General features: G+C 46.2%; 1 protein-coding gene across 3 annotated transcripts in view; it reads left to right on the top strand.

Moving 5' to 3' along the window:
• The window catches only part of RNF220 (ring finger protein 220), a 232331-nt gene that overhangs the window by 163414 nt on the left and 40924 nt on the right, over positions 1-27993 (top strand). Inside the window, exons 1-5 of one of the 3 annotated variants that reach the window (XM_074906327.1) lie at positions 8405-8419; positions 9385-9423; positions 9596-9638; positions 17342-17463; positions 18482-18614. In XM_074906327.1, coding sequence (XP_074762428.1) covers positions 8405-8419; positions 9385-9423; positions 9596-9638; positions 17342-17463; positions 18482-18614 — 352 coding nt within the window. Of the gene's footprint in view, positions 1-5177; positions 5274-8404; positions 8420-9225; positions 9424-9595; positions 9639-17341; positions 17464-18481; positions 18615-27993 lie in introns of those variants that run through there. The other 2 variants (XM_074906325.1, XM_074906326.1) reach the window with 2 other exon arrangements.

The following is a 27993-nucleotide window of genomic DNA, read 5'->3' as shown; positions in this document are numbered from 1 at the left end:
TGCCCTCCCATTAGTCTGGGGGAAAACACTGCGTTGAGCAGGAGGAGCGGGGAGGGATGTGGTTGCAGAGGGGAGCCGGACAGGCTGGCAGACCCTGGCAGACCTTGGCCAGACCTCTTTCCCCCTCCATCTGCAGTGTGCCAATGGGCAGTTCTGCTGGAAGGGGCCCCTTTCCCCACCATGTAGCTGGTGTCTTGCCCAGGAGGACCCAGAGCTCGATTACAATCCCAGGTGTGACTGTAACATGCACAGAAATAAATCAGTAGCTCACGTTTCTGTAAGCTTATTCTGCTTGCGGACCACTGGAATCTTTCAGCGAAGGCCAGAAGCTGCTGATACTATTCTTTCTGTTCACTGTTCACACACTTCTCACATTTAAGCCTTTCATCCCCAGCTCCATCCCACCTTTATCTCTGCCAGCTAAAAGCCACTAGATAATTTTACCTCTAACTTTCCCAGGAGCAAATGTGGACCCTCCAAAAGCTTCTAGGAAACTCAGTTCTAATAGTAGTATTTTTGTGTCAGGGATCCTCCAGCAATAACATAAAAAAATGGCTAGCAGAGTTAAGGGGGAAAATCTCAGCAAGGCCTGGTATCACTCATTGCTTTCGGGTTACAGTTCCCAAGTGATAATAGCTATTAGCAACACTTTGACGGCTTCCCTACCGTGGAGGGGAGGGCAGGAGACAGAAAACATGTCAAGCCATCACCTCCATGTTAAGTGATAAGTACCTATTTAGACGGCAGAGTTAAAGCTGAATGCATCAAGCAGGGAACACTTTGTGCCAAAATAAAAAAAATAAAAAAAGGGCCATATAGATACATAAAAAGCGGGGTTAGGGTATTTGTTCTGCTGACAGCAGCTGTGATGGATTGTTTAAGAAAAATAGACTCCCTGTGTTTTTCCAGGGCTATCAGAAAGCAGGAGTCCAGCACTTTAATACTCTAAAATGACTGGCCTTGAGAGGCAGCAGAATGTCAGCGGCACTGGCTGGGCTCTCCCAGCGCTGACACCTGCCCCGGCTGCCGGCGAAAGGCAGCGCTTAGGGCTGGGGGCGGTGCATGCTGGCAATTTCCATCCATTTCCTCGGGCCGACGGCTGCACCCTGACACCCATCCCCTCCCCTCGTGCTGCCCCGGGCCTGCGCCTCGAGAGCCCGTGGGTCGGGAGCCGGCGGCGTGTTGGCACACGTGCCCTTGCCAGCATTGCCTCGGAGCTGCCTGTGGCTCCTCTGCCCGAGTGGGGAGGAGCAGGTCTGGAGAGCGGCAGGCTGGGATGACAGCAGCTGGCACACCGGCTGCATGATGCGCATTTGATCCATGCCGAACCGGCTTGTGTATTTATATACGTAAACTCTGTGTTGTTGCTAATTGGAACGAGACTGCTGAAACATTTGCAGACGCTGCAGCCCAGCTCTGCAGAATTGCACGGTCCATGGAGGGGATCAGGAGCTACCAGGATGCAAACCTTGCAGTGTGTGCAAGGCTTGCGTGTCCTCTGCTTCCTGCAGTGCCACGTCCCCAGGGAGAGCCCGGATCCATGGACACAGGCGGGTAAAGTCATACATCCAGATATGTCTCTTCCCTTTGGCATGGCACAGTTGGACTCCAAGGGGTAGGAAGGAAGCACCGAGCAGGGCCATGGCTGCCCAGCACGGCAGGAGGGGCAGGAGAAAGGAGGGAGTACAGGGCTCGGACAAGATTGATGGCCTCGTTGCCATTAAGAAAAAAATTAGCCGGTGGCGGCTATCATATTAAAGGGTGAAGAAGCCGTGAATTATTTTCTTAAAGATCTTATCACTTACAATGATAATTTTACCTTCCAAAAGGCCACTTTTAATGAGGCAAGCCAGGCAAAAAGTCATGATTTAATGCCAGATTTTTTTTTCCAAACACATTTTACTGCTTTTTTGTCCATGTTTAAAAAGCGCTGGTGACCTTTTTTTATTTAGCTTGCCCCAGGTGTAATGCTCAGGCTGATCCTCTCAGGGTTTATAACCTCCACAGAGAGTGCCTTTACCCAATGGAGAGATGATTTAAAGGGGAGGGAGAAATATGAGGCTGCACGGCCGCTTGCACAAGACCCTTGCTCCATCTTTGATGCTGGGAACCGTGGTTTGCCAGAGGAGGAGGGACCAAGGAGGGATGAGGGTGCTCTTGCCCTGATAGCCCCGCTCAGATACACCCTGAAGGGGAACTGGGCTGAACTAGCAACCAGGCAGGCATGAGCTGGCTGGTGGCCTTTCCCCAAGGGGAAAAGGGACATCTCAGCATCGAGGCTTGTTTCCACCATGCCAAAGCAGTTGGTCCCTGAGATAGGAAGCATCTCCCCACAGCCATACAGAAATCACCCAGCACCACGTTTTTGGGGTGGGATGCCAGAATTTAGGTCTTCCCTGCAGTGTGGGCATGCACAAGGACTGGGAGGGCGTGCATAAAGCTGCCTTTTCCCTCTGCAGCCATCTTCCCAGATGCCAGTCGAGAGAGATGGGAATCGTATCGCTGCCCCTTCCTCGCTTGTCAGTACCTGGGTGGGGAGCGAGCAGTGTGGGTGCAGGAGGCAGCAAATCCTTGGCGTGGGATGTTGAGGCCATGTATCCTCGCTGCTTAGCCATTGGGAAATGGCTCCAACACAACAATTTGGGGAAAAAAAAGAGGCCAAAATTGGCAGATTGACATGAGTATTGTATCTCATGGCAGAGAGGCTGGCCTAATGCAGAAATTAAAGTCACCCTAATGGTAAGTGCCTTTCCTAACCCCTTAGCCCCTGAGCCTGCATTCCTGCCTGCCCCCACAGCTGCCTGAAAGGCAAAGTGTGGCACAGCGCACAGAAATGAAAAAAACAAATGAAGTCAAGTTTCCTAAGAGTGAAGGGGAAGTGTGACTTGGCATCTCTAACGCTGTGTTTAACATGCCGGCGAGGTATTTAGAATTGAAGTGCTTGCACACAATTTAAAAATAGACAGTTTATTAATCTAAACTGCAAGTGTATGTAGAAGAGGCCTCGAGATTGACATCTTTGGGATTAGTTTAGCCCTTCGTTTTTCCAGAGGTCATCGCCATGGTGCTCAGGAGGTTTGTGGAATAAATGGGGCCGGCATTCTTCCCGGGACCACACGCTAAAAACTAATACATAACGTTTAATTTACTGTCTCCATAGCTAGCCCAACCATTTTTCACATAATAATATTGGATTAGAGCTACCAGAAGCTGAGGGGGGAGCTGGAGGCGGGGAGGGTTTGTCTGTCTGTCGCCAAGGAATGGGGAGATGGGTATTTTTTCCCCTTCTCCAGAATACATTGGAAGACAAAACGGATTTAACCCTCCCAGCTCCAGAGTGGTTGACTTATTAGAGGAGGGGAAGGGCATTAACACTGCTGCAATCAGGGCTGTTTTTCTGGATCACACCTGAAGGCCTTGAGCCCCATCCCTCTGTTTTACAGGACATGTGCAATCCTGCTTCTTCAAAAATGGTCCTCATTCTCCATTTAGAAAATAAACCAAACAACAGCAGGTCTGCACTCTGCAGAAATTCTCCTGGTGGCTTCACAGGGTTATGAGAGGGCTTCTCCAGAAATCAATGAGCTGCTCACCAAAACCCACCACCACCTGGGTTCAACCAACACGTGAGGCCAGAGAGCCACCCTGCTCTGCCCATCTCTCCCCTGGGAAGTGGAGACTGGTCCCTGGGGGCAGCCCTTGATGGGTGCCCCTGGCCCCTAAGGCTCCCACTGACCCTCCCAGCACCTGGGACCCCCATCAGGCTGAGCTGAGGAGTGTGCCAGCTCTGAGATGTGGTCAGCGCAGCCCTCAGCTCAGTCTGATGGGGAGGAGGGGCTGTGCCTGGGGAGATAACTGAGCACCCCAGCATCTCTGCACAGCTGGTAGAGCCATGCTTTAGGGCAGAGACCTGCGGTGCAGACAGGAATGTGGCTCTTGCCCTCCTGGTAAGGCTGGCAGCTCATGCCCACAGGGCTGAACCCAGCATCCCAAATCCTTCTCCTCCACCTTTATCCCAAGCTTGTCCTCCCTCTGTGTCCACATCAACCATGCTGCCATTTGCCAGGCTTTTGTTGCCAGGAGAGCTGTCCGAGCCTGGGGGATCGCATCCTGCTGACTGAACCAATTTGTATGCTGAGTCATTTTTCCACTTACTCATATCTTTCCAAAAAATGCACATTTTTTCACGTTTCATTTCAGCCCAGAGGCAAATGTTTCTGGAATACTTGCCTTTCTCCAAGGTATTATGCTTTTTAATAATGTTGTCACCACACTTGACCTGTCCAATTCAGATGATATCTACACTTCCCTTCGCAAACATACACATCTCTGAGCAGTCATTTATTGTTGAATCTTGCCAGCTGATTCTCAGAAACAAACATCTGGAGAGCTGCATTTCCAGTGTATGTTTTTCACAACGTATTGGGCTATATTTAGCTTAGTTTAGCTAATTTATATTTTAAACTAGAATTTTAAATTGCATTTTTCCCTCAAATTCTTCTAATAATAAAGTTCACTGGCAACTCTGTGTACATTTTTTTCAAATGCTGTCAAACTCCTGCAGTAATTTTCCCGCTAGAGTTCACTGTGTGTAGAATTTAGACTTACCTACTATTGACTTGAAGTTTATCAGTGATTTCTTAGGTCTCAAATATCACTGATCTTTTTAACCTTCTAAAAGGCCCCTTTTTTCTGTGCTACTTATTAAAATAAATAGCATCATTACAGAAGGAAGAGGTAGTTGCGCTGCAAAGGTGCTGAGAGCTTTAGTGTGGTTTACAAAGCTATTGAGAGATTTAGTGGCACTTAGAGGGGTGGATGAGGGCAAGTAACCATCGCTCCATGTCAGCACGCCTTCGCTTTACCATGTGAATTTCTGGTGTGGTCCTCACGCATCATTTCCAGCAGGGACAGATTCTGCCCCCAGCCACCAGACTTGGGGACAAAATGACCATTCCTTTATTTCCTGATGTATTTGCACTTTGCTAGACCCTGCAGCTGGGTCCCCTCGTGGGACAGGGTTCCATAAGAAGAGCAGAGCCAGCCCCACAGCCCACCAGTCCATCCGAGCGCAGCCCCACAGCCTGGCAGATGCTCTCCATGGCTCTGAGGACAGCTTAGTGAGGGACAGAGAGCTTGGCAATGCTCACAACATGAATTTCTCCTTTCTCTTGCAGTCAATTTTGTTGTCAGCCTCAATCAAGCGGGAAGGAGATTCTCCGACAGCATCACCCCACTCCTCAGATGACATCCATCACTCGGACAGATACCAGGTAAGCAGGCAGATGCCGTCACTGGTGTCAGCCTTAGGCATGGAGTCAGCTCGCCCCAGTGTCTGCAGCTGTGTGTGAGAGCCTGGCTCTTGGCTGTGCACCACTGCCCTGCTCACCTGCCCGCAGCGTGGGGATGTGAGCACTTGGTCCCTAACACAGCAACAAAGGTGTGCTTTTGTCTCTGTTTGGCAGTGTCCTCCCAGCTCCAACATTAAACCACTGCCATGCAAAACTGCTTTAAATCTTTGTAGAGGTTTCATTGCATTATATTCATTATTTTGGATCTTGCCGTGGCTATGTTTGTCATTACTTACCCTGTGCCACCAGGAAACTTTCAGAGAAGTGATTTTTTTGTAAAACAGTGAATGTTGTCAGCCTGCAGCAAGGCCAAAATTCTTCATTTCACTGGGGTGCCACTGCCCAGCAAACTGACTCATGACTCCCACCCAAAACAGAAATGTTTTTGGACCATCCACAGCCATGACTGTTTTTTATAAAACACCCTTTGCCCAGATTAGCAACAGATCGTGACTTGTGACACAATGAGTAAAAGTTGAGGAAGATGGAGCAAGAGAAGAAGAGCAAGGCAGCAGCAAAAGTACGGCTTTGCTTGCTGTAAATCTGTATTTTGGGGGCAGGCCGGCACACTTGACTCCAACTCAACACACATCCAGACTGCTGGCTGCAAGCCTGTGCCCAGCCACTGACTTCAAGGAAGCTCTGAAAGGCAGCAGATAAATTAATGGTGGTCTTCAGCACAGACCCAAGCGTGTCTCTACCTGCCATGCGGACCCATCACCCTGTATTCTGAAGTGCTCTGCAGCAATACCCTGTGCCCAGGGTCAGGCAGACAGTCACGTCTTCCTGCATCAGCCATCTTGCATGTGCTAGGTCTGCGTTTGGATCTGCAGAGGGAGAGGATGATGACCAGTGCCGGGGTCTAACCAAGCAGACTCAGTTAAAGCGTGCATTAAAGATAGATCCTGTTAGTAGCAGATTTGTGCATTTGTTGCCCGTTATTCTTTCCTCTGTCCTATTATTGGTTATATTATCAAGTACGGACCAGATCCTCCATTGTTTGCTACATATTCCCATGTAGCTTTCAGTTATAACTTGATGTCATATCTCAAGTCATTTTACCATTGTATGAACAATGAGACCGGGTACAAAGTAAGAGAAGCAAAACCCTGCAGAAGATACAGAAAAGCCTGATTCAGGTAATCCCACTCTCTTTCCTGCCTGTTTACTAAGGCTAATAAATAAATCATGTTCTTTCCAAAAGGGCATGGAAAAGACTTTTGCTGTGGCCCCCTTTGTTGCAGAACACCCCTCCCTTCCCACTTGAGATTTCAGTCCCTGTGACATTGGTGGTCCCTTGCAGTCCTTCATCCCTATAAATTTTTATTATGTCATACTTGAGGACAAATATTCTCAGCAGAAGCCCCCTCTATGTGCCAAGTCTAGCTAGACTCTAATGTGTTTTAAGTTTGTGAGTGTATTTTATGGAGGGTTGCAGCCCTTAATGCAAATGTGTAATGGGAGCTGTAAGTCTGCACTGCAGGGAGAAAAGACCTCTGGGGCCTGATTTTCATTTAAGCTTGTGCTGGCTGCATTATGCTGCTCTAGCAGTGTAAAGAGACCTCAGAGTGGGTGCCAGGGTTGTGTAAAGCCTCAATGTATCCTTAATAACGCCACAATACAAATGAGAATTCAGCCTTCCTGGCTTACCAAGGGAAATGTTCAGGAAGCAGAACAGAAGACTTTCATGGTGGTGACTTTAAAGACTGCAAAATTTAGCTTTCCATATGCAGAGGTATGCTGAAATTATGAATGTCTGCTGTGTTATCTGTGATCTAATCATGAATATACAGTGTATTAGTAACATGCTAGAATGTAAGTTATTGGCATATAGGTTTTCAGAATTCCTGTGGCTCAGTTTTCTTAGTCTTCATGCTTATTTACCATGGGGATATTTAGAGAAGAAGGAGATTTATGAATAGGAGTGCTACAGGAATACAGGCTTGCCCAGCTCTTGAACTGCTTGCATTGCTCCACACACTGAGAGCGAGCTGCAGCAGAGGTGGTGGGGTGGCTCTGAGAAGTGTGGAGGGGGGATCCCCCTGCCTCCCCTGTGCTTAGCCTGGTTGCTGGAGCTTGACACCGTGTTCATGTTCACACAATCAGCGTTCATGTCTGATTGGACTGAGGTGGTGACAGCTGGCGTAACACAGGACCTTGTGATTTGGTCAGTGGTGGATGCTCCTCTTAGATACAGTATGTTCTGTCAGCCAGGGATTTTCCTGCACTCTGAGTAAAAATAAAGTCATTTTAGTTAGATTTAGATACAACACTGAATCCCCGGTGGAAAATCATCAGCAAATTATAAGTCATTCACTGCACTACAAAGATAACATTTCAGGGTTGGAGAGAGACCACTTTGCATGGGTCAGCTGAGCCCACGGCATATTTGTGACTGAATAAAATGTGGAATAAGTATAACTGAAATCCTTGTCCAGAAAAGGCTCACCTCCTTCTACCTGAGCTCAGCAGTGAGCATGCCCCCTGAAAGACAGCTTAATTAATTAGAAGGGTAAAACCAACAATCAGCAGCTTTGATTTTGTAAGTAAGCATATGTAGGAAAATACAGTTGCACTTCAGCTTGCAGACAGAGATGGGATGTACAATGCAGGTCAGCACTGCACAAAGCTTACCAGCCAGCACCTGAACTTGCTAACTGCCCATCATCTTCTGATAGAGCAAACCACATCAGGGTTTTCTTTGTTTTCCCCCTGAAGAAGGAGCAGCAGATTGTCAGGTGCCAGAGCAGAGACCCAAAACGTAGGTCTGATTCCAACAAGCAAAGCCTGGGGAGCATGCAGACGGTGGAACAAATGGGATTTGTGTGTGTAGGAGCCTGCGCTGCCCAATTTCTAGCCCCTAGCTCTGTTCTACCCCCAAGCTGGTCCACTGGGGCCATCCCCCACCACAGCTGTGGGGCAGCCATGGGAAAGAAATCCATGAGCCAGATTTGATTGCCCAGGTTTGCTTGAAATGCAGGAAGGAAAAGAGGGGGAAGAGGCTAGAAAGCAGAGGGGAGCGGGCAGTGCACCACCTGTAGCCTGGCTGCCCTATGCCCAAGGCACGGGCCACTTCTCCTCGCAAAGGTCAGGAAGATTTCAGAGCCCCAAAACCGAGGTCGGTGCCACTGGGGCGGGGCGGGCCGGGATGCCCAGCTCAGCTCCTGCAGACACGGCCAGCACTGGCATTCGGGCTGTGCTCGGCCCGTGGGACAGGCGGGAAGGCCGGGGCTCCTCTCCCCGGGGCCTTGCCTCCCCCCGGCCGGGCAGTGCCCAGGACGCGGCACTCCCTGGCGGGGCTGGGGCTGGGCGGGGACTGTGGAAAGGCCGCTGGCCCCCCATCGGCCACGTGCCTTGAGGTCTAGTTACCCCTTGGGCCCTGACTGGCCAGGTGCCCGTGGGCCAACAGGGACCCCGGTCGCTAATTGGGCAAGGAAAGTTGGAGAGAGGTTGACCCTGGTGCCTGATTGGCCAGCACTTTTAGGTTACAGTTAGGCCCTGGGCTCTGATTGGCCAGTGCTGTTGGGCCTAAAGGGTGCTCAATCCCTATTGGGCAAGGAAACCTGCTTGAAGTTGCTCCGGGGATCTGATTGGCCATCTGCCCCTGCATTCCAGTTGTCCCTGGGCTCTGATTGGCCGTGTGCCCTTGGGTTCCACTGGCTCCTAATTTCTGATTGGCCAGGAACTCGGGTCCCCGTTACCCCTGATTTCTGATTGGCCAGACGCCTCTGGGTTCCAGCCGCCCCTGGGTCCTGATTGGCCAGGGCTCGCTGGGCCCTGCTGCCGCCTGTCGGTTGCCATGGGAACTTCCTCCTCTCGCGCCTCTCCCCGCCGGTTTCCTGGTGAACTTTCACCCTCTCGGCAGCGGGTCACATGACCGGGGCCAACATGGCGGCGGCCGCTGGGGGCTGATCGGCGGCGCCTGCCGGGCCGCGCCGTATCCGCCCGCATCCCGGGCCGCGCGGGGGGGTCCGCCCCAGGGCCCGTCGCCCCGCTGCCCCGCCGGTCACCTGCGGCGCCCGCGGCTATGCAGAGCGGCAGGAGGGGGCCCGGCGGCGGGGGCCGGGAAGAGGTGGGTGAGGGGGGGGCGGGGGCAGGCCCGGGGTCGGTGCGTTGTCCCGGTGATGCGCGGGGCGGGGGGGACCGTTTCGGGCCTTGTTTACTGGCGAGGGGCGAGCTGTTTACGTCCGGCGCCCGCGGGCCGGGGGCTCTGACATTTCTCCGCTCTTGTCTCCTCTCTGCAGACCTTCCTGCGGGTGCGAGCGAACCGGCAGACCCGGCTGAACGGTGAGTGCAGTCCCGCGCGGCGCCTCGGGCTGCCCCCGCCCCACCGGGCCTCCTCCTGCGCCTCCCCCTTCCCGCAAAACTTTCCGGAGTTGGGCCGAGTTGTGTAAAACACACTCCCCTCGGCAGGGTCGGAGCTGCGACCTGCCTCGCCGGAGCCTCGACGTGCGACTGGTGGGGCGCAGGGTGTGTTGGGGTCAAACTCTCCGCGTTCGCCCCTGGCTTCCTGCGGGAAGCGATTCTCGCCGCTGGGAGCCCACCAGCGAGTTTATAAGTAGGCCCTGAATCCTGTATTTTCAGTTATGAGGCCAGGCTGCTGTGCTTTCACGGCTCACATGGCAGAACCTTGCAGTAAACTTTTAAACCAGCAGTCTGAGCGTCCGTGCATCTGACGTCATGTTTTGTGTTGGTGTTTTTTTTTTTTTACCTCTCAAACCCACGGATGCTGGTGCGTTATTTTTATTCTTGTATTTCTGGGTGTTCCTAACAACAAGTAAAGAAGTATTTCTAGCAAAAAGTGTCTTGATGTTTAAAAAACAAATTAGAGGTCACCTTATTTCAGAAAGACCCATTTCTGTGTTTGTAAAAAGCTGAAAGTATACTTTTTTTACTTAAGCTGAAACTCTCTTCCCGAAGTTCAGAAACTTACCATTTAAATAGTAACACTATTCTGTCATTGATTTTTATATTGCTTATAGCTACTCTAATATGTACCATTTAGTCAAAATTTCATTGTTCAGGCTATCAGGAGGCTTGTTAATTCTGAGCTTCCTGCTGTGATAGTTTGAGATAACAGCAGTGACTTTGTGCTCATGCAGTTTATTTAGAAGAAAATAGATACTTTAACAAAACAGCAAAAGGCTTTTGAGTGCATTGATAGCAAAATAGTTTGCTTGAATTTGAGCTATGACATGTTTAGCATAGTCTTAAGCAGATAGAAGTGCTGACTCAAGATCTTTGATAAGTTATACATAACTGAATTCAGAGTTAGCTTGGAGATTTTAAAATATCAACCCTGGGGGCCAAAAACCTGTGAACTCTTGAAAGCCTGTTAAGTCATACAACAAAGAGATGAGTCGCCTTGCACCAGGTAACTGCTGGCAGGCGTGCTCACATCTGCACCCCAAGATGAGTGCAGTGAGCTGCTGGCCTTGGCAGGCAGACCCGTTTCCTGAAACAGAGACTTGCTCTGCAGTAACTTGTTGATGTGACAGGTCTCTGAAATCAGTGATGTCAAGCCATTTCTTTATCATTTTCAAATGGCTGAGACTAAGATCCCACCTTCCACCTTTTTTCAGGCCAACAATGTGCAGTTACCTTAATTAAAAAAAAAAAAAAAAGGTCTCAGACAGGCTTGTGAGGTTCTCGGTTGCTAAACTGGTTCAGTAGTGCTTTATGGTTTTGACTTTAGCCCTAAGTAGGGCTGCACCACAACTACATCCGTGTAGACTGAAATCTAGGAACTCCTCTTGGGCCCTGTTCTTGGATGTTTTTGTGAACCTGGGCTTATCATCTAAAGGGAGGCTGCTAGTTTATACAGCATTTGCATTGTTTTTGCTGAACCTTCACTCTTTTTGTATGTACCTTTTGGGGTAAAGTGAGCAGAACAGTCATGTTCCAGGTGAGGGCATTTGGTTAATTTATATAATGCCTTTATAACACTGGTATTTCCTGCCCATTCCCTTGTACATCCTAACAGAGCTAGGTCCAGTTGTTTGGGAGCTGGCTACAGAAATATTAGCTGAAGTGCTTTGGCTTTGGATCACAAAAAAGGTCAAAATAGATCAGAACTGGTTCCTCATGACCATTTTATGACTGATTACTACTGTTACCAGAACATCACCTAAACCTGTGGTGCTTGGTTCAGTCCTATGCTGTTAGATTATTATCCAGCTGGACAGTTGGGAAGGTTATACTGCTGCTTTCTATGCATGTGACTTTTTATATGTGACCACTGAACTCAACCTGCTTTCTTGCTTCCTTCTTCACATTTGTTTGCACTAAAATAACTTTAATTCGTAAGCTTTGCCACATTTTTATTAAACAGTTGTTTAAGCAGTATTGCTCCAGATGGAGAACACTTGTGTGCTTTGGGGAAAAAAAAAATGCTTATTTGTCTTTATCTTGTGTTTTAATGAGCTTCTAATCAATCACGCAACTTTATAGCTTGCTCTGTGAGAATGGCTTTCTTATCCCTGTTAGTTTACGTAGAACTTGTCCAAAGATCTGGCTTCTTGTTTCATGTTCTCATTGACACACTGAAAAAACTTAAGATACAGAAAATGCAGTTTATCTGTCAAAGAAAAATCTATTTAACTTGTTTTTATTATGTTTTAAGTGTACTTTTCAATGTTGTTGTAATCAGTTTATCTTGGTATCTCTGTCAGGCTTCTTAGCAGCCGAGTTCCAGAATCACTTCTGGCAACTCCTCCCATAAAAAGGGGCCAACAGTGTTTGCTCTTCTCCCACATAATCTGTGACTCAGATCTCAGCTGCCCAAGCTTTTTGGGCCTGAGTCCTGTCAGATCTCCTCGATGTGTTCCTTCTTGTTGTGATCACTTGGGAAGGTGCAACAAGAGCTAAGGAAAGAGAAGGTAGAGAGGGAGATGTCTTCTGTGAGCTGGTGTTGGTCCTGATAGATACCTGGTTCACAGGTACCTGACGGTCTGGAATTTTAATTCTGTAAGTCAAACCTTTGACTTAAATTGAACTGTAAGCAAGGTGAATGTATTTACAAGCTCAGGAGCAGGAGATTAATGTTCTGTCTGTTAGACTCTCAGTTGAATGTTTGTATCTGAACTTCCCTGTCAGTGTCAGTGAGTTAATCCCACACCTCTCACCTGTACTAAACTCACTTTGCAGAGGTTGTGTCCTTGTGAACCCAGCAGTATGAAGTGCTGATTCCTGATGAACCCATGTGATAAAGAAGGCATTTCTTTCATTTGTCTTATTTCCAGTGTTGCCAAACTGGAAACTTTAAGCCACCCTGTAAATTGATGCTTATGGAGTTTAGCAGTGCAGAGCAGGTTAGATAGTAGTTCAAAATTAGAGGCACAAAGTAATGGTTTAGTGTATCAGAACGTGGATTCAGCAGGTTAACTAGTGCCAACCTTGGAGAATAGTCTCAGGTTGAAGGTTGCTGAAAATAATCTCTGTCAAAGTTTGGCCATGCAAATGTGAAAGCCCCACTGATACCCTCCTGTGAATTTGACCCTTAATATTCTTTCTCTCCCTGGTACATGAGCAGCAAATTGTACATAAGGTCTGAAATGTATTCATTCTTGACCATCTGTTTTCTTGCTTTAGCTTGTTCTTGAGATGGCTTTTTGTGCTCTGCCATTGCTGCCTTTGTTCCCTTGGATTAGATGCTTTGGATAAGTTGATCATCCACAGAAGCTTTTTGTGATAGGTTTAACAAAAATAGGTATAACCACTCCTGAAGACTCCTCTAGTAGATTTGCAGAGAGCAGGTGCTAACTCTTGTGCTTGAAAATTTAGGGGTATTTGCAAAGTTGGCATCCTCAGTAGAGTTGTAAATAGGTTCTTGCAAAGCTCCTTTTGCACCTGCCTGAGAAGCTGATTCCTGTTTTGGTGGTGACCATGCAGTGGAGGTGGTCACCGTGCAGTTTGTTGTTGAACCACCATCAGCATGTCACGTGCTTTTGTAGCTGATGGGTGGGGGAGGAATAAAGCTAGATGATTTTCACTGGAAAGGAGGCAAAAATGTTTCCACTTAATTTGATTGGCCTGCCATTGCAGGAGCTGCTAATGATGTCTGCATGGGACTCGGGGGACCACTCAAACTGGTGGAGGAAATCATAAGAGATATTGCTAGTAACTTAATCATCTCCTTTGATGCTGCGGTAGAGGTTTGTATAGTGTCCACTGCTAGACACTATGTAAGAGCACTTCTGAGGTAATTAGTGCCCTGTCCTGAAGGTGAATTTTTGCCCAGGGAGGGGAGCACCAGTGAAAACTAAAATTCATTACCTTTTCTTTCCGTAAGTTTTGCTGGGCTAGAGAATAACATGACCTTTAGGCAATAGTAAGGTTTAACCTTGATAGGGAGAGCCCACGTGAGAAAAGATGCTCAGTCTCTTCCACCCATAAGGCAGCAGTGGTGGCTGGCTCCTCCCTGCATCTGTGGGACGGCAGGGGCCAGTGTGCCCTCAGCAGTAGAGACTTTGTCAAGTGCAATTTGGTTCCTCCTCTAGTGCAAGCAGTTTATCACCTTGTGCAGTCCCAAAAGACCCTTTAATAGGAAAGAGAAGAGCACCTTCCTTAGGCAGCACAGCTCCTAAGTCAAGTCAGAGACCATAACTGAGACCCTGACCCTTGCAGAGGGTCCCGATTTTTGCTTAGCTTTATGTGCTACTCTTCTCATTCACATACTGTGGTGACTTAAACTCGCTGGCTGCCTGATGGTTTAGGGTATCCTGAGAGAGAACATGCACATGCAGCAGGAGCAGTGGGTAGGGTAACGTACGCCTGTTAAAAGTGAAGCCTCAAAGGTGCTGGAAGCCCTCTGATGGCCTAATAATAACTATTAATGCTAATAAAAATTAGTGAACTCCTCACCTCCTGGCAGAAGGCTGAAATAATAACTATAGCATCTTTGTTCAGTCAGACATAAGAATGGGTCAGCTTTGTGCAAAATCCTCCTTCCCTAAGCTCTGTCGTCGTTTTGCATCCAGTCCTTCACTGGCTGTGTTTTTATCTTGCTGAATTACAAGAGGGAATGGCTTTTCTTCCCTCTCCCATGCTCCTGCGACAGGAGCAAGGGGGAGAGGGATTAGTGAGCTAATTAGAAATGATCGCATCTATCAACACTAATTAACAATCCTGTGGTCTCACTTGCGTGTTCTTTTGAGCTGCTCCCCTTTGGGACAACGCCACAATCACCCCCTGCCTTTGGGGCCGCTCCGTCCCTTCTGTGCTGATTGGAAGTGATAGCCGGGCTGCGTGTCTTGTCGGGTAGGGACAGTGCTGCTCGGGATGGGCTTTCGAGGCTGCAGCATTCCCTTTCCGTTTCTCCTGTCACCACGGGCACCTTGGGCCGCCGTGGGCACAACACTGCTGCTGCTAAAGACCACAGAACAAAAATGGCTGGCGGATTTGTTTTCAACACCTCTTTCTTCCAGTGACTTTTTCACTTGTGGCACTAGAACTTAGAGCTGCTTTTTGGCAGATTAGGTGCTTATTCTGGCAAAATGGTCCCCAGAATTTATCAGTGCAAGACCTAAACCAAGTTGTCTTTCCTTTTATCTCTGTTACAGTACATGGACAGAAGGATGCCAGTAAAACAGTTAAAAATACTAATAAGCTTGCCAGGCAAACTGACTTAGCTGCATTGATTGGCCATGGGGAGTCCTACCAGAATAATGAAACTGCTCCTTCCCTACATTTCCCTGTTTTAAAACAGGATGAGGTGAGAGAAAGATGTGTCTGCGATCAGGATAGAGAAAGCTTTGTTCCTGTGTTTTTTCCTCTGGTCAGATAAATGTTTGCTGGAGAATGCTCAAGTTCTGTCTGATTCTAGGCTTCTCCCTTACTTTGTGCTGGCTCTACAGAGCGAGTGAGGCAAGGAAAGAGCATCCTAAACTTGTGCAAAAGAGCCATACTGGATGATTCAGGCACTAAACCAGAACTTCCCAAGTCTCTTGTGCAGTGAAGTACAAACCTGAAGAAGCATGGCTTAAATTCGACAACTTTTGTAACAGGGCTGGATGATGTTGAAGGGGAGCAGGGATGGCATTTTGGGGTTCAGGAATGGAAGAGAAAACACAGAAGACATGTTTGGGGTCATTGTTTTGTTTGAAAGTGGAACATAATTCATCTGGGCACAATGAAGTTAGCAATACCACTTCATGATGTTTGCCTCTGTATTGAGTGGAAGTCAAGTGGAATCGAAGATGACAGTATAGGTAAAAGAACAGATTTAAGCAGACAAATTAGAAGAGATACCCCACGAGGAATACTGAAGTATCTGAAGTACACAGAGAGGCAGCTGGGCTGTGGAGCTGTCAGCATGGTGTACCCAACACGAGAGGGTTGTGGATTCAGCAAATAAAATACAGACAAACGATGAAAATGGTGTGCATTTATTTGAGAGTCTCTGTTGTTCAAAGTGCCAGGTATCAAAAACACTATTGTTTTGGTCTCAAGTTGCTGTCTCTTATTCTAAGCATGTCACATTTTCAGAATCCTTTTCATGATGCCAGAAGTGAAGATTTATTTTGCAGGGAGTTTTCCCACAAATCTGTCTCATTCAGTGAGGAAAAGCAATGCCTAGGGGATAAATTGAAGCCGCCTTAATCCTAGAGCATCAGAGGGTGTAGGGGATCAGTATACTCCTAATTTGGGGTTGTGGGAAAGTGTATCCTGACCCAGAGAGTCCTGAGTCCAGGGAAGCCAGCAAGAAAGCCTTGAAAGAGGCCTTTCAGGTCTGTGTTGGAGTGTTCAGCTGAAACTTTGTAATTCACTTGGTGATGTGCGTGGGCTAAACTGATGCACTTTTGGAAACATTTGACAGAAATTTTCCCATACCCTGGTCCTTTCTGCCTGGCATTCCATCAGTTTTCTCTGACTTACTGGCTGCAGGGAGCTGTTGATCCCACAGTATTCAGGCATGAAGGCTTTCAGAGCATGCTGCAGTGCTCACAATGTCAGTAACAATTTCTGGCTAACACAGCTTTTTGGTGGTGTCATCTCTCATTATCACATGGGCTTTCCTTGGGCTTTTCCTTGTGTCTCATTCAGAATTTTGACCTTCCTTATTAATTAAACAGCAACTTTCCTGCAGCCAGTGATTGAGTTATTCAGTAATACCTGCCTAAAGCCATCATAATAAAGGACAGAAGTTCTTTTTAATGCAAATGATTTGGTTCCAGATGTTTTGATCACATTAAATGATGGCTGAAATTAACCAGAGATTGGATTAAGCAACAGGCTACCTTGGCTGCTTTTTCTAATCATCATGATTCTTAACATGTTTGTTTCCCAGATCATACCCTCAAGAAGGCCATGTAGCCCCCAGTTTTCCTCTGTGTGAAAATAGTGAAATAAAAATAACAGAGCGCCAGAAGCTATCTAGCATAGGTGCTGTGTTCTTCACAGCAAAGATCTTTCCTGTCCTTAAGTGTTACTTGCCACCAAGATGCTGCTCTGCTTGTTTGTGATGTTTTGGGAAGGAATTATTCAGGAGATTCTGTGGTCCTGGAAGTGACACTTACGTACCTTGTCCAGGGCTTTTGGGGCACTCTTCATCATTCTATGGTTTAAACAAGTTCTTGTGTAGGGAATAGACATGATAGTGGATGGGTCTTGGACTTAGAAGGCAAAATCCAGATCAGGATTCAGTGACTTGATCACTCAACTTTGAAAACAATTTCAGGCTTCCAAAAGAAGGTATTTAACCATTCGAATAACTTACCTGGGGATGTGCAGCGGATATTCCCTCTCCTAGTTATTAAATCATGAGTAGCTGCCTTTCTGAAATCAAGCTGTACTCAGCCACAGGCTACAGATTTAATCTGGAAAGTGCTAAGCGACAGTCTCTGTTGCAGTGGGATTTTCTGGTGTGAAATCTTACTGTTTCTACCAAGGGTTTATTATTTGGAGCTGAATAAATAGAAGAGTGGATCTACAAACTTGACGTGTCTTCCTTTTTTTGTTTGTTTGTTTGTTTCCCTGGTTTCTCCATGCAGCTCGGATTGGAAAAATGAAACGGAGGAAGCAAGACGAAGGGCAGGTATGTCCCCTCTGCAGCCGACCTCTGTCAGGATCCGAGGAGGAGATGAGTAGGCATGTGGAACAATGCCTTGCAAAGGTAGAGGCGCAGCAGGATCGCCAGCTGCCATTCCCTTCTCCCTACTCCCAGCTTTGTCTGCAGTTGACCTAACATGGGGCAAAAACTAACAATCCTCAGCTTGCAGGCAGTGCTAACTGTCTCCCTAAGATCTGTAGTCACTTCTCTTTGTCTTGAAAGATGGGTTCTTCTGGATTATTGTCCTGTGTTGCATTAGTAACTTTTTTACTTCATGCACCCTTTTGCTGTTAGTAAAGTCTAAGTTGTAGACTGTAAAGGTAGAGCTGTTGAAGTTTATGAAGGCTTTTGTAGGACTTCATGCTTCCTGTGTGGCACAGCAGGAAGAGTTCTTTCTGCGACAACATTAGAATTACTTTTTGTTGGGTTCTTTTTTAACAGACTGGCATTTGTAAATGTTGCATGACCATTTTACTCCAGGAAGTGTGTTTAAGCAAAACCATTCTCTTGCTGTTCATCCCAAAGACAGCAAGGTAGAAAGAGGAACAAGCCCTAGGGGAGGGAGAGAGTTGTGTCGTAGGGCTTTCTGTGCTTGTTTCTCAGGAAAAGCTCACAATAGACATGATAACAAATTCATTTGTGTTGCCTCAAGAGGTGCATGGTGTAAAGAGAAATGTCTCTCAATCAGTGTGCCCCAAAAATATGCTCTAGAGAACATTCCTGCTGTGGGTCAAAGGAATCTGTGATTTACGTGATAGGGGAATGGTGTATGCAAGGCAAGGGAATGCATGTTGAAATGCACACCAGTATTGCTGTAGGAACCAGAGCCTAAATTTCCATGTGTAAAAATGATGAACCTTGCAACTTGTTTTGATCTTAAGGTTGTCAAGTTCTTCCAGCACCCATTTACTTCTAGATTTAGATTGCTAGGAATGGGGGCGGGAGTAGATACTGCTGTCTGCTCTATACTTAGCTATCCTGGGAACAGTCCAGCTTTTCTTCTCCATCCCACCATGAGTTATTAACCCCAAAGAGCTATATCATGCATCTCAACGCTCTGCCCCTGCTTTACCCTGTGCAGAGAGAAGGTTCATGCATGACTGAAGATGACTCTGTGGACATCGAGAACGAGAATGGCAACCGCTTTGAAGAGTACGAATGGTGCGGGCAGAAGAGGATACGGGCTACTACTCTCCTGGAGGGAGGATTTCGAGGTGCGCCAGTGTTTTGGGGGCCCTTGTAAATCATTCTGCTCTCGAAGTTGCTCACTGCCTGCCTTTAAAGGGAGGGACCTGGAGATTTGCCTTTCACAAAGGGTGGGACCTTCAGCCTTTGCCAGAATGTAAAGTGATCTGAGCTTTGTGCCTCTTGAATGATGAGAGTGAAAATTTGCAAATCCTGAACAAAAGGGTGGTGTTATTTCTTGCTTGAGAAATGTGGCTGAAGAGGGAATGAGTAGGAACGGTCAGAATGGGGAGATCATTTGGGGAAAATAGCTTCTTATATGTTACACATAGTAAGAAATACGTGGAAATATGTGAAGAGAGGGAAATAGAAATGAAATTGTAAAAATTCCCAGCCTGGAGTGACGAAAGCTGGTGTATCAGCCTCTGGTGATGTATTGAAGGTGACAGCTAAGTCGCTTTAGCACCTGCATAAAATATTAAAGGGCCAGTTGTGCATTTATCACTCCATCCCTTTTAAGGTTGATAAATGAGAATCCAGGAACCTGCTCTGCACCTCCAGCACTGCAAGCCCTTAGGGCTTCCAGACAAACACATTTTATTTTTCCTCCTTCTTTTGCTCCTTCTCCAGTGATGGGGAAATCAGTTACTGAGGAGAGAGTGAGTTATGGCAAAATTTGACCTCTCGTGAGCTTTATTGGTGAATGTAATTTTAGCTAGAAACCTGGCCCTTTTCTTACACTCAGCCCTTTGGCCTCAAAGAGGAGGATTTACTAAACTGTTCGTTGGCATGAACCTCTGGCACTAAGGAGAGAGAGTGTCTCGCAAGCAATCCACGTAGCGCATGCCTAATGAGAGGAGGAATGCTGTCTCCCTCCGTTCAATAAAGAGGATGGAATGTGATCTCTTCCTATATCAGCTTGGATTTTAATTTAAAATATCTCAAGGGGAAAGGCTACTACGTAAGGGAGTTGAACTTAAAAGCCAGTCATGTGCTCGGTGACAGCCAGGAACTCCTGATCTGCTCTTACCTTCCTCTGAAATTAAATTGTAGCTGGGTTGTAGCAGAGCAGCAGATGATCAGGAGCACAGAGGTGAAGGAGCAGCTTCTTTGGGTTTTAAAGGCTATCCAGGGAAGCCCACATGGTCACTTTTTGTATCCGTAGCCTTACCTACCTTAACTTTTTTTGTGCCCACATAGAGAAATGCATCTGTACACAATTCCAGGTAGAGATCTGATGAGACCGTGGAGGGCATTGGGCTATGTTTATATAGTATAGTCACTACAGTCCGTAGCAGGGAAGCATGGGATGTCTGTGTGCCTTTATTGTTGTCACTGCTAGTGCTGATGAGAAAAAAGCTACTCGGTTCATTTCTACCCTTTTTTGTGCATGCATAGTTTCTTCCTTCACCCCCACCGAACACCTGGGTTCGTGCTGTCTTCTATCTTCTGCTTCCTTTGGTGTGAACATTGTGCTGTCTTCACATGATTAACATTTCCCGTTGTTTTTGAGTTAACTCACTGAAGTGTGACCTGAACCTTTCCTATCATTTCAGTCATATGGAGACCCTCTTTCAAATGAGGCTTCAGATAGGCAAAATGTGTGTAACTGATGTGGTTAGTCTGTGTAAATGCAAAGTATTTGCTCCTTGTTGTATTTTCTTTCTTATTTTAAGGAATTCTCAAATGTGTTAGTTTGCATTATATAGATCAACTGCTTTCCTCCACCAGAAATTAGGTTCTAGCATCAGTCAGGCTGTAACCTCTGCTAGGTGGCTGTGCATGCATGGACAGGTACTTCTCTATTTCATACTTAGAAATAGCCTTGCTTCCATCAGGAAACATGGGGTCTGTCTCTTCTTGAGACCTTCATAACACCTTCAAGAGTGTTTAGTTCCATGAACAGATCCAACAAAGAATCGGAAGACTAGGAGGGAGTAGAGCACAACTAAAACCCTCCATGATTACCCTGATGGGAAGGCTTTTGGATTAGACTTCTTCCCTTTGCGGTGCTGGATGAAAGGTGTCTCTAGATCAGCTCACAAGCACAGGAACCTCCCTGTAGCATTTGTAGTGAGGAACATCTCTCTGTGCGGCTTTTGATGGCTGAACCATGGCTGAAGAAATTATTCTACCTGAGCAGCTGGCAGGTCTCTAGCACATGCGTTTCTCCCTGACCTTCCTCCTCTGCAGCACGCCTCTGCTGGCAGCTGGATTCAACAGCTGCCACGCTCCTCTAGAGAGGTGTCGTCTTCCCTAAACAGGGGAACTTTTTGCCACCAACTTTTTGCCTAGTGTTTTGGGATGACCAGATAATATCTGCAGGGTACCCAACTACTGTGCTCAAGAAGTTTGTTGATTTGGGAAGCCATAGCAAAGCTGGAATGATCTCCCATAGTTGGCTGATTGTATTTCTTTTTAAGCAAGTAATGCTTTTTCATGCTCCCTTTTGTGGCTCTCATGTTATTTCTGGCTGCTGGCATTCAGAGGTCTCCATCAGTCAGACCTGCTTTGTGCACTCTCGGGTAACCTTAAGGTGACTGTCTTTTTCCTTTCTCTGCCAGTGTTGGCTCTTGCCCCGTTTTAGGGACAGAATTCTTAATTTACAGCCCTGAAACACAGTACAACATTTTGGAGATGCTTTCCAATGCTTCAAACTACTTTGTCTGAAGTTGGCAAGGCCCTCATTAACCCCTGTCACCTGAGGCTTTGTGTTTGGCTCTGTTCTCTTTGCTGAGAAGCAGCAGCGATGTGGAAATCAAAGGCCTTTTATAATGCCAGACAGCTTTGCCAGGCTACAGGGATGTCACCAGTGTCTAAAGAGATGACATGGGGAAATACATAAAACCAGAGGGGAAAATACATGTCCATGTGTCTCATTAATTTCTGCTTTAATGGTGTGTTGCTTCGAGGAGATGTCACAGCTGGGCGAAGGGGGAGCAGGATGCTGTGGCCAGCGTGTATCGCATGAGTCGGTCAGACCTTTGGGCAGTGTTATAGAAGTGACTTAAACTTAACACAGGTCATGGCTGCTTCTTTTCATCATTTTTGGTTAATGGGCAAAGTTCGTATTGCTCTCAAGGTCAGGAAAGCTCTTTGCTAACTATGTGAAAGATCCTGCTAGGATTTCAGGTGGGTTAAGATTTGGGAAATCTTGAGTTTTTTTCTTCTTGAAAACAGAAAAGTCAGGGAAATGAACAACCTTGCTCAGATTTTGTGGAAGGTGGTCTAATACTTAGGGAGCAGTCACAGGCTGAAACTCTCACTTATGTGGTTTCTAGGATGATACTTTCTTGCCTCCAAAGTGCTTGCAGGGAAGATTTGCTCCTCTCACCTGAGAGGCTGTCTTGGAAGGTGGAAATTCTTTGTCTTCTGTGTTGGTGTTACAGCTGCAAATCCCTGGTCAGGTCTAGTGCAGCAGAGCCAAAAACACTTTCCTGCCACAGCTGGCATACTTGAGACAGCAGTTGGAAAGAGCAGGAGATGGCAGCAAGTAGGAATATCACATAACTAAGAAGTGCAGGGATCAGTATGTTGTCTCTTAAACTGTTGGGTTTGATGAAGGTATTCAGTCAGGAAATATCTGGTACTTAAAGCTGTCCTGAATTCTTAAAGCATCATTTGCTATCATTTAATTTGCTTACCCAAAACTGGAAGCATTCAGGTTGTAAATTAAGATTATTGGCAGTTATATAGGATTTCGAACCACTTTGTTTCAACAGAGGTCCCTCTTGAAGTAGGGCTTTGTAGTAGGAGAGTTCTTGCTTGTGTTTGGGATAGGTGCAGAAGGCTACTAGCATGAAATACCAAATGCTGTTTAAATCAAGCTCATGCTTCAAAGTGAAAAGCTATACAGATATAATAATCAAATATTTCCTTATCTCGGTCCAGTGTCACAAGACTAAAATTTCTCTTGAAATACCTGAACATTCAGTAACCATCTATCCCCACATCTCTGGATCATCCTTCTCCAAAGCTCTTTGTTGCAGGGGATTATTTCATGCCATCTTTGTCTAATGAGTTTCTGTGTTTAGGAAGCCAACAAGGCTTCGCAAGTGAAAGCATCAAGTGGGCTCCCTCTCTGATGTTTTTTTTTAACGCTCAACATATTTGTAGCAATTCTTCTGTTCCTCTCCAGAATGGATGCACGTTACCCTCAGTGTTTACACTATAAGGTTATCCCTTTAAAGAATTCCTGAGGGAAGTTCAAAAGGTTTTTTTTTCTTTGAAAGATTCAGTGTCTCTTTTTGTGTGTATGTCTCTTACTTGAAAGAAGGGAAAGGGGGGGGAGAGGACTGAAAAAAAAGTACTTTATCTGAAAAGAATCACATCAGCTTCGCACTGATAGAAGCTGCTGTCATCTCTTAAACGGCTTAGCACAGTCAAAAGGCAAGAGGACTTAAAACAGTGTCTTACACAGGGATCGATGGGTGGAACACATAACTCGTAACTGAAAAAAAAAAGAAGCGCGGGGGGAGAGATAACGGTAATGATTGCATTGAGGGAAGCTTGAGGGAGGCTTGTTCTTTGTAACACAGCTTCAAAGGTGTCTGGACTGATGCCTAAGCAAACTGTCCTGTGAAGTCGCTGCCTCTGTAGGTCTAGGAAAGGCGGGGGGGGATGCTTGCACCCTTCTGTTTCTTAGCAGATGGGACAAAGATTAGTAAATGCCAGGTTAGTGGCTCCCTTCTGCTGCCTCGGATTTGAGGAGAGGATTTTGTCACTTGGTCTCTTGCTGTCCATTCTGGGAAGGCAGCTTGTCCAGGAGAGGGGAAGGAGGCGAGCGGCGGATGGGGTGGTTGGGGAGATCGAGTTGGGGGACAGGATGTCAGTTTATCGATCGCACCTCAGTCAGGAGAGCTGCAGGCGCAGTGCTCTGAGCACGAGCGGCAGCGTGCTTAATGTGATTGAAAGGCAGTTAAAATGGCGGTGACCTTTTCAGGGGGAATTAGATTGCCTGCCAAGAGTGGTTAGAGGGAGTGATAACGCCAGCTTGAGGAAGCTGTCCAGTCTGCTTCAAAGGGAGAGAGACAGAGACAGGGAAAGCAAGCTAGCAGCAAGTACCATTTAAAGCACGAACCGTGGGGTCTGATAGAACAGAGATTGCTGTCCTCTTTAGATATGAAAGAATTGTAGCTAAGTTCCTCCACCTGCCCTGTCCTCCTTTTCTCCCCTCTAGCTCCCCCACCAAAAAGCCTTCCTCCGGGCACAATAGCAAGCTAGTCACCACTGCTCTTCTGGATTTCTTTTCCTTCAGCAGATCAGTTGCATCAAAAATAATACAGAAGAGAGGAAAAACTTTGAAAATGTTAAAATGGTAAGCAGGGCATTTTCAGGGAAGGATACTTTCTAAGAAAGATCAAGATGACAAGGATCTGTCTGATAGATTGCGATCCTCTTGAAGAAGGAAAAGCACACAGGGATTACTTAACTCTGAAGTTTCTCTTTTTTTCTCCATGCTGCCCTCCTCCCAAGCTAGCAAAGGGCTTGTATCTGTTCGTTAATGTCTTACCAAGGGAAAAGAACAGCACAACTTAGCGTATGCATAGAGGGACGTGGTAAAGCCTTATAAGCTGTAACAAACTACAGTTATCTTTGGGTGCCTGTTTGCATTGGATCTCATGTCATGTACAATTAGGGCAGCTGCCTGAAAAGTGGGACTATATTAAAATGTCTAAAAGTTTCCAGCAGATGGCTGCAGTCCCATTGTGAGCTTTATCTCTGCAGAATCAAGATGTGCTTCAGTTTGAGCAGCAAATGTTGTAGGCCAGCCTTTGTCCAGCATGCATTAGTTGCCCAGGGAAGAGCACTGAGGCAATAGCTGTATGCTGCTCCAATTTGTTCTCCTTCTAAATACATGCAGCTTTAGAAGCATGCTCTCAAGTGTGAGGTCCTGTCCTCAGAATCTGAGTAGATGCTTTTCAGTTCTCCTGCCTCAGCAGCAGGTTTTTGTGAACACAGTGACTTTGCTCACGTCTGGTAACTGCCTGACAGAAAGCTCCAAATAGAGGAGGAAAACTTAGTTGCGCTTCTCAGTGCAGTTTCATGAACATCAAACTCTGCAACGGAACTCCACAAAATCTATTTGACACGTATGTGGAAACTGAAGCGTGAAAAAACATCTTCTCTACTATTAGAAAAATAGTAGCAAAGCTGGAGACAGTTTAAAAGTCTTGTTCTAGAATCTTACCTAGTAGCCAGCTGTGCCCTTTTTTAGATAAAATACAATGAGGCATGCAGGAAGGCTTCAGGAGGTTAGGAGACTCCATTTGTGCCAGGAGGTTCAGGATGCATTTAAGGTTATACTAGTAAGAGGATATAAACTGATATCCTCAAATTCAGCAAAAGAATTTGAGTCAAACAGTAAAAGTGTGACTTCTCCTAAGAGACTGTGTGGTAAATAGAAGATGTCATTGGCATATTTAGGCCATTGGCATATTTAGGCCTTTTGGAAGAATGGTCTAGTAATGAGAATCATCTTCCCTATTTCTGTGTAGAGGAGTTAGAGAATTCATTCATTTTAACCTGGCAGGCTAAAGCAAACTTCAGCTTGGATGCAAGAGCAGTCTGTGGTAAGAGGATAGGGAGTCTTTGCCATAATGAAATTCTTAATCTTCCTCCCACTTAGCAAGAGCTCAGTTCAGTGCCTTTCTCTGTCACATTTCCAGTGTTGCCATTCCTTGTTGCTTAGTCTCTAAGGTGAATGCATCTATACATCTGAGCATCCTTCCCAGTCTCTCGGTCTTGGTATTTTAACCTTCCTATACTGGGTTTGCTACCTTCTGCTGGTCATTCCTACCTACTGTAAGCTTCCGAGTGGGCGAGATGTATAAATTTCATGTTTCTCAAGTGCTTATTCTATGCCTTATCCCCACTTTAGAGGGCTGCTGAGTCCCATTTGCACTCATTTGCCTTACCTCAGCCCTTGTGTAAAATGGTGGTAATCCCGGTAATCCCTCTGTTGCTGAAGGACAGTACCTTGTACTGGTCTGATGGAGTACCCCAACCACTCCTTAATGTTTGCATGTATCTCCTTTGAGAGCAAGTGCTTGTCCGTAAGGAAATACTTGACCTAAAAATGCTAACAGATCTGTTTCTGTAGTGTTATATACAATAGTCAGGTGGGCTGTACCTGACTATTTCTCTATAGTTCGTGTCCACATATAGAATTTGAGGGATTCTGTGGTTAATAAATGTCTACAGGGTATTGTACTGTATATTAATATCAGAAGTTGACTTTAGTGAGCAGAAAGAACAGGTGTGAATAGTGATTTTAAAAAGAAAAAAAAAATCAGAATTCCTGCCTTGGATACAAAAGTCAGCATGACTCACTATGTGATTGATGCTCGATACCATGTGTATTTAAAGTACATATAATGCTTCAGGGAACAGCAGTTTCTTCATTTTGGAACACAAAGTAATCAATAGGACTCAAAAAAGTAAAAATTAGCTTAACGGGGGAAAAAAAAGTGGTGCTTAGAGCTGTTAAAAGTCCTGATTATTGGTAGTACATTTTTGTTAACTTGAACACATACAGAAATGTAAGAACCTAATTTTTATGCTTAAACTGCCAGAAATGCATTAGCTGAAAGGAGCACAATCAACTAAACGTTTCTGTTTGATTTATGTAATGCCGACAGCCACTCTAACCAGGAAAAGATTTTTCTGTGGGAAGAAGGGGAATTCTCTGCATTTGACAGTACTATGTGTGGTTCTTGGGGGAGGAAAAGGGATGTCTGTCACCCAGCAACAGAGGAAGGAGGAGAAAAATTAATTAAAAAGAAAACAGAAAATGCAGTTGTAACACTGTAAATTGGCAGGGGGAGTAAGGGAGCAGGTAGAGCACCTGAAGCTACTTAATTTTTTGAAATTGACTGGTTCAAGTTGACAGCATCCCTTTTAGACTTCAGTTTTCCTAGATCTCAGACATGCAATGTAAGATCTTCCAGTCCTGTCTGCTACACCTGCTTGCTGCTCTCTGTAATCCATTTTTCTAGTGGTCTGTCTGCTCTTGTTTTGAAAGTCCCAGACTTTAAGACAGTCATTTGATAATTGTGGGGGGTTTTTTTCAAGTATCTGCATTTTGCTAGAACGGCAACCTACTTCTTGGACACTCAAGCCAAACTTCAGCCTTAAGCACAATAGTTGATTGACGTGATTTTAATAGCATTTTAGAATACAGTTGTTAAGTCAGGGGCAGTGAGATTTTTCAAAAGGAAAAAGGGAGCATGGGTCTCAATGGCTTTAAACAGCTCCTGTCTCCACATGTCGTCTCTTACACTCGGCAGTGAAACGCATTATCGAGTAGTGCCCGGAAAGTGGCTAACTGCGTTTGACACACGCCAACTCCCTGCCTCCACACTGGATAATTGCATTGTCAACTGTTCAGCAAAGTGGCAGGTGACACTGCAACCGGATTGATTGTCCTAGTATGGAGGCTCCCAAGACTGTCAGCCACCCAATCGATAGAGTTTACACAAGACACCGTGACTGCATCTGTAACTAATTTTAGTTTAAACCTTGCAAGATGCGGCTGTCCCTGTTTCCTGGCCTCTCTTCTTTGCTTGTATCTTCTCCCTGGACGAGGAAGTTGCGTTTCCGCTGAAAGCCCAGCTTTATTTCTTGTTTTGGAGCTGGAAGTGAAGAAATCAATGGTGTGTTTTCTGGTTTCAGAGTTGAGGACATTACAGCACATGGCTAACTAGCAGCTCCAGTTTTGCAATCAATAGGCTGATCAATTGATTAAATTAGCACTGATTTTTCTTTCTTCTCTCCAACCTAGAAGAGAATTAGTTTGGGGGGAAGAGTGCATGGGTTGGGCCTGTGAAATTTGGCCCTTGTTTCTTCCAGTTCTTGGCTGCTTTTCCCCCATGAATACAATCTCTGTGCTCATCATTATTTAAAGTAAACTACGTCGGGCCCGCTGCCGGCAGTGGCTCGCTGTAAGCCAGGGTGTCACTTTCAGCTGTTCAGCAGCCTTGCTGCTTCATGCTCGGCTGCCTTAGAAAAGTCATCCTCCAAGCTCTGCTGTGCTGCTTTATTATTGGCAAAGTTGCAACATTCCTGTGATCCCTGTCAGTGGTGCTTATTGATCCAGTGATGTGAATCTGCTTAGTGATTCAAGATTACTTTAATTCTCCCTCTTCCTTTTTTGTTTGTTTCCACCCTCTCCCCAGGGGAACAAAAGCTTTCAGATCTACCTTTCCCTGACTGTGGAAAATGAGCCGTAGCTGCAAAGACCATGGCTGCTGTTGCTGCTGCTTTTGTACTTCAGCTCTGGTTTTTAAGAGCAGCATTTGAGATAGACATGAGACTGTTCTCACCTTAGTGCATTAACGCTGGCATGAGTCTCTAGGAGGCAGCCATGCGCGAATGGCCACACCAGATCACACCTTTGCTCTGAGTGTG

This window comes from Athene noctua, chromosome 5 (genome assembly GCF_965140245.1).
Source record: "Athene noctua chromosome 5, bAthNoc1.hap1.1, whole genome shotgun sequence".
Taxonomy (NCBI): domain Eukaryota; kingdom Metazoa; phylum Chordata; class Aves; order Strigiformes; family Strigidae; genus Athene; species Athene noctua.
Note: the sequence above shows the minus strand (reverse complement) of the source record. Positions and strands in the feature narration are given on the sequence as shown.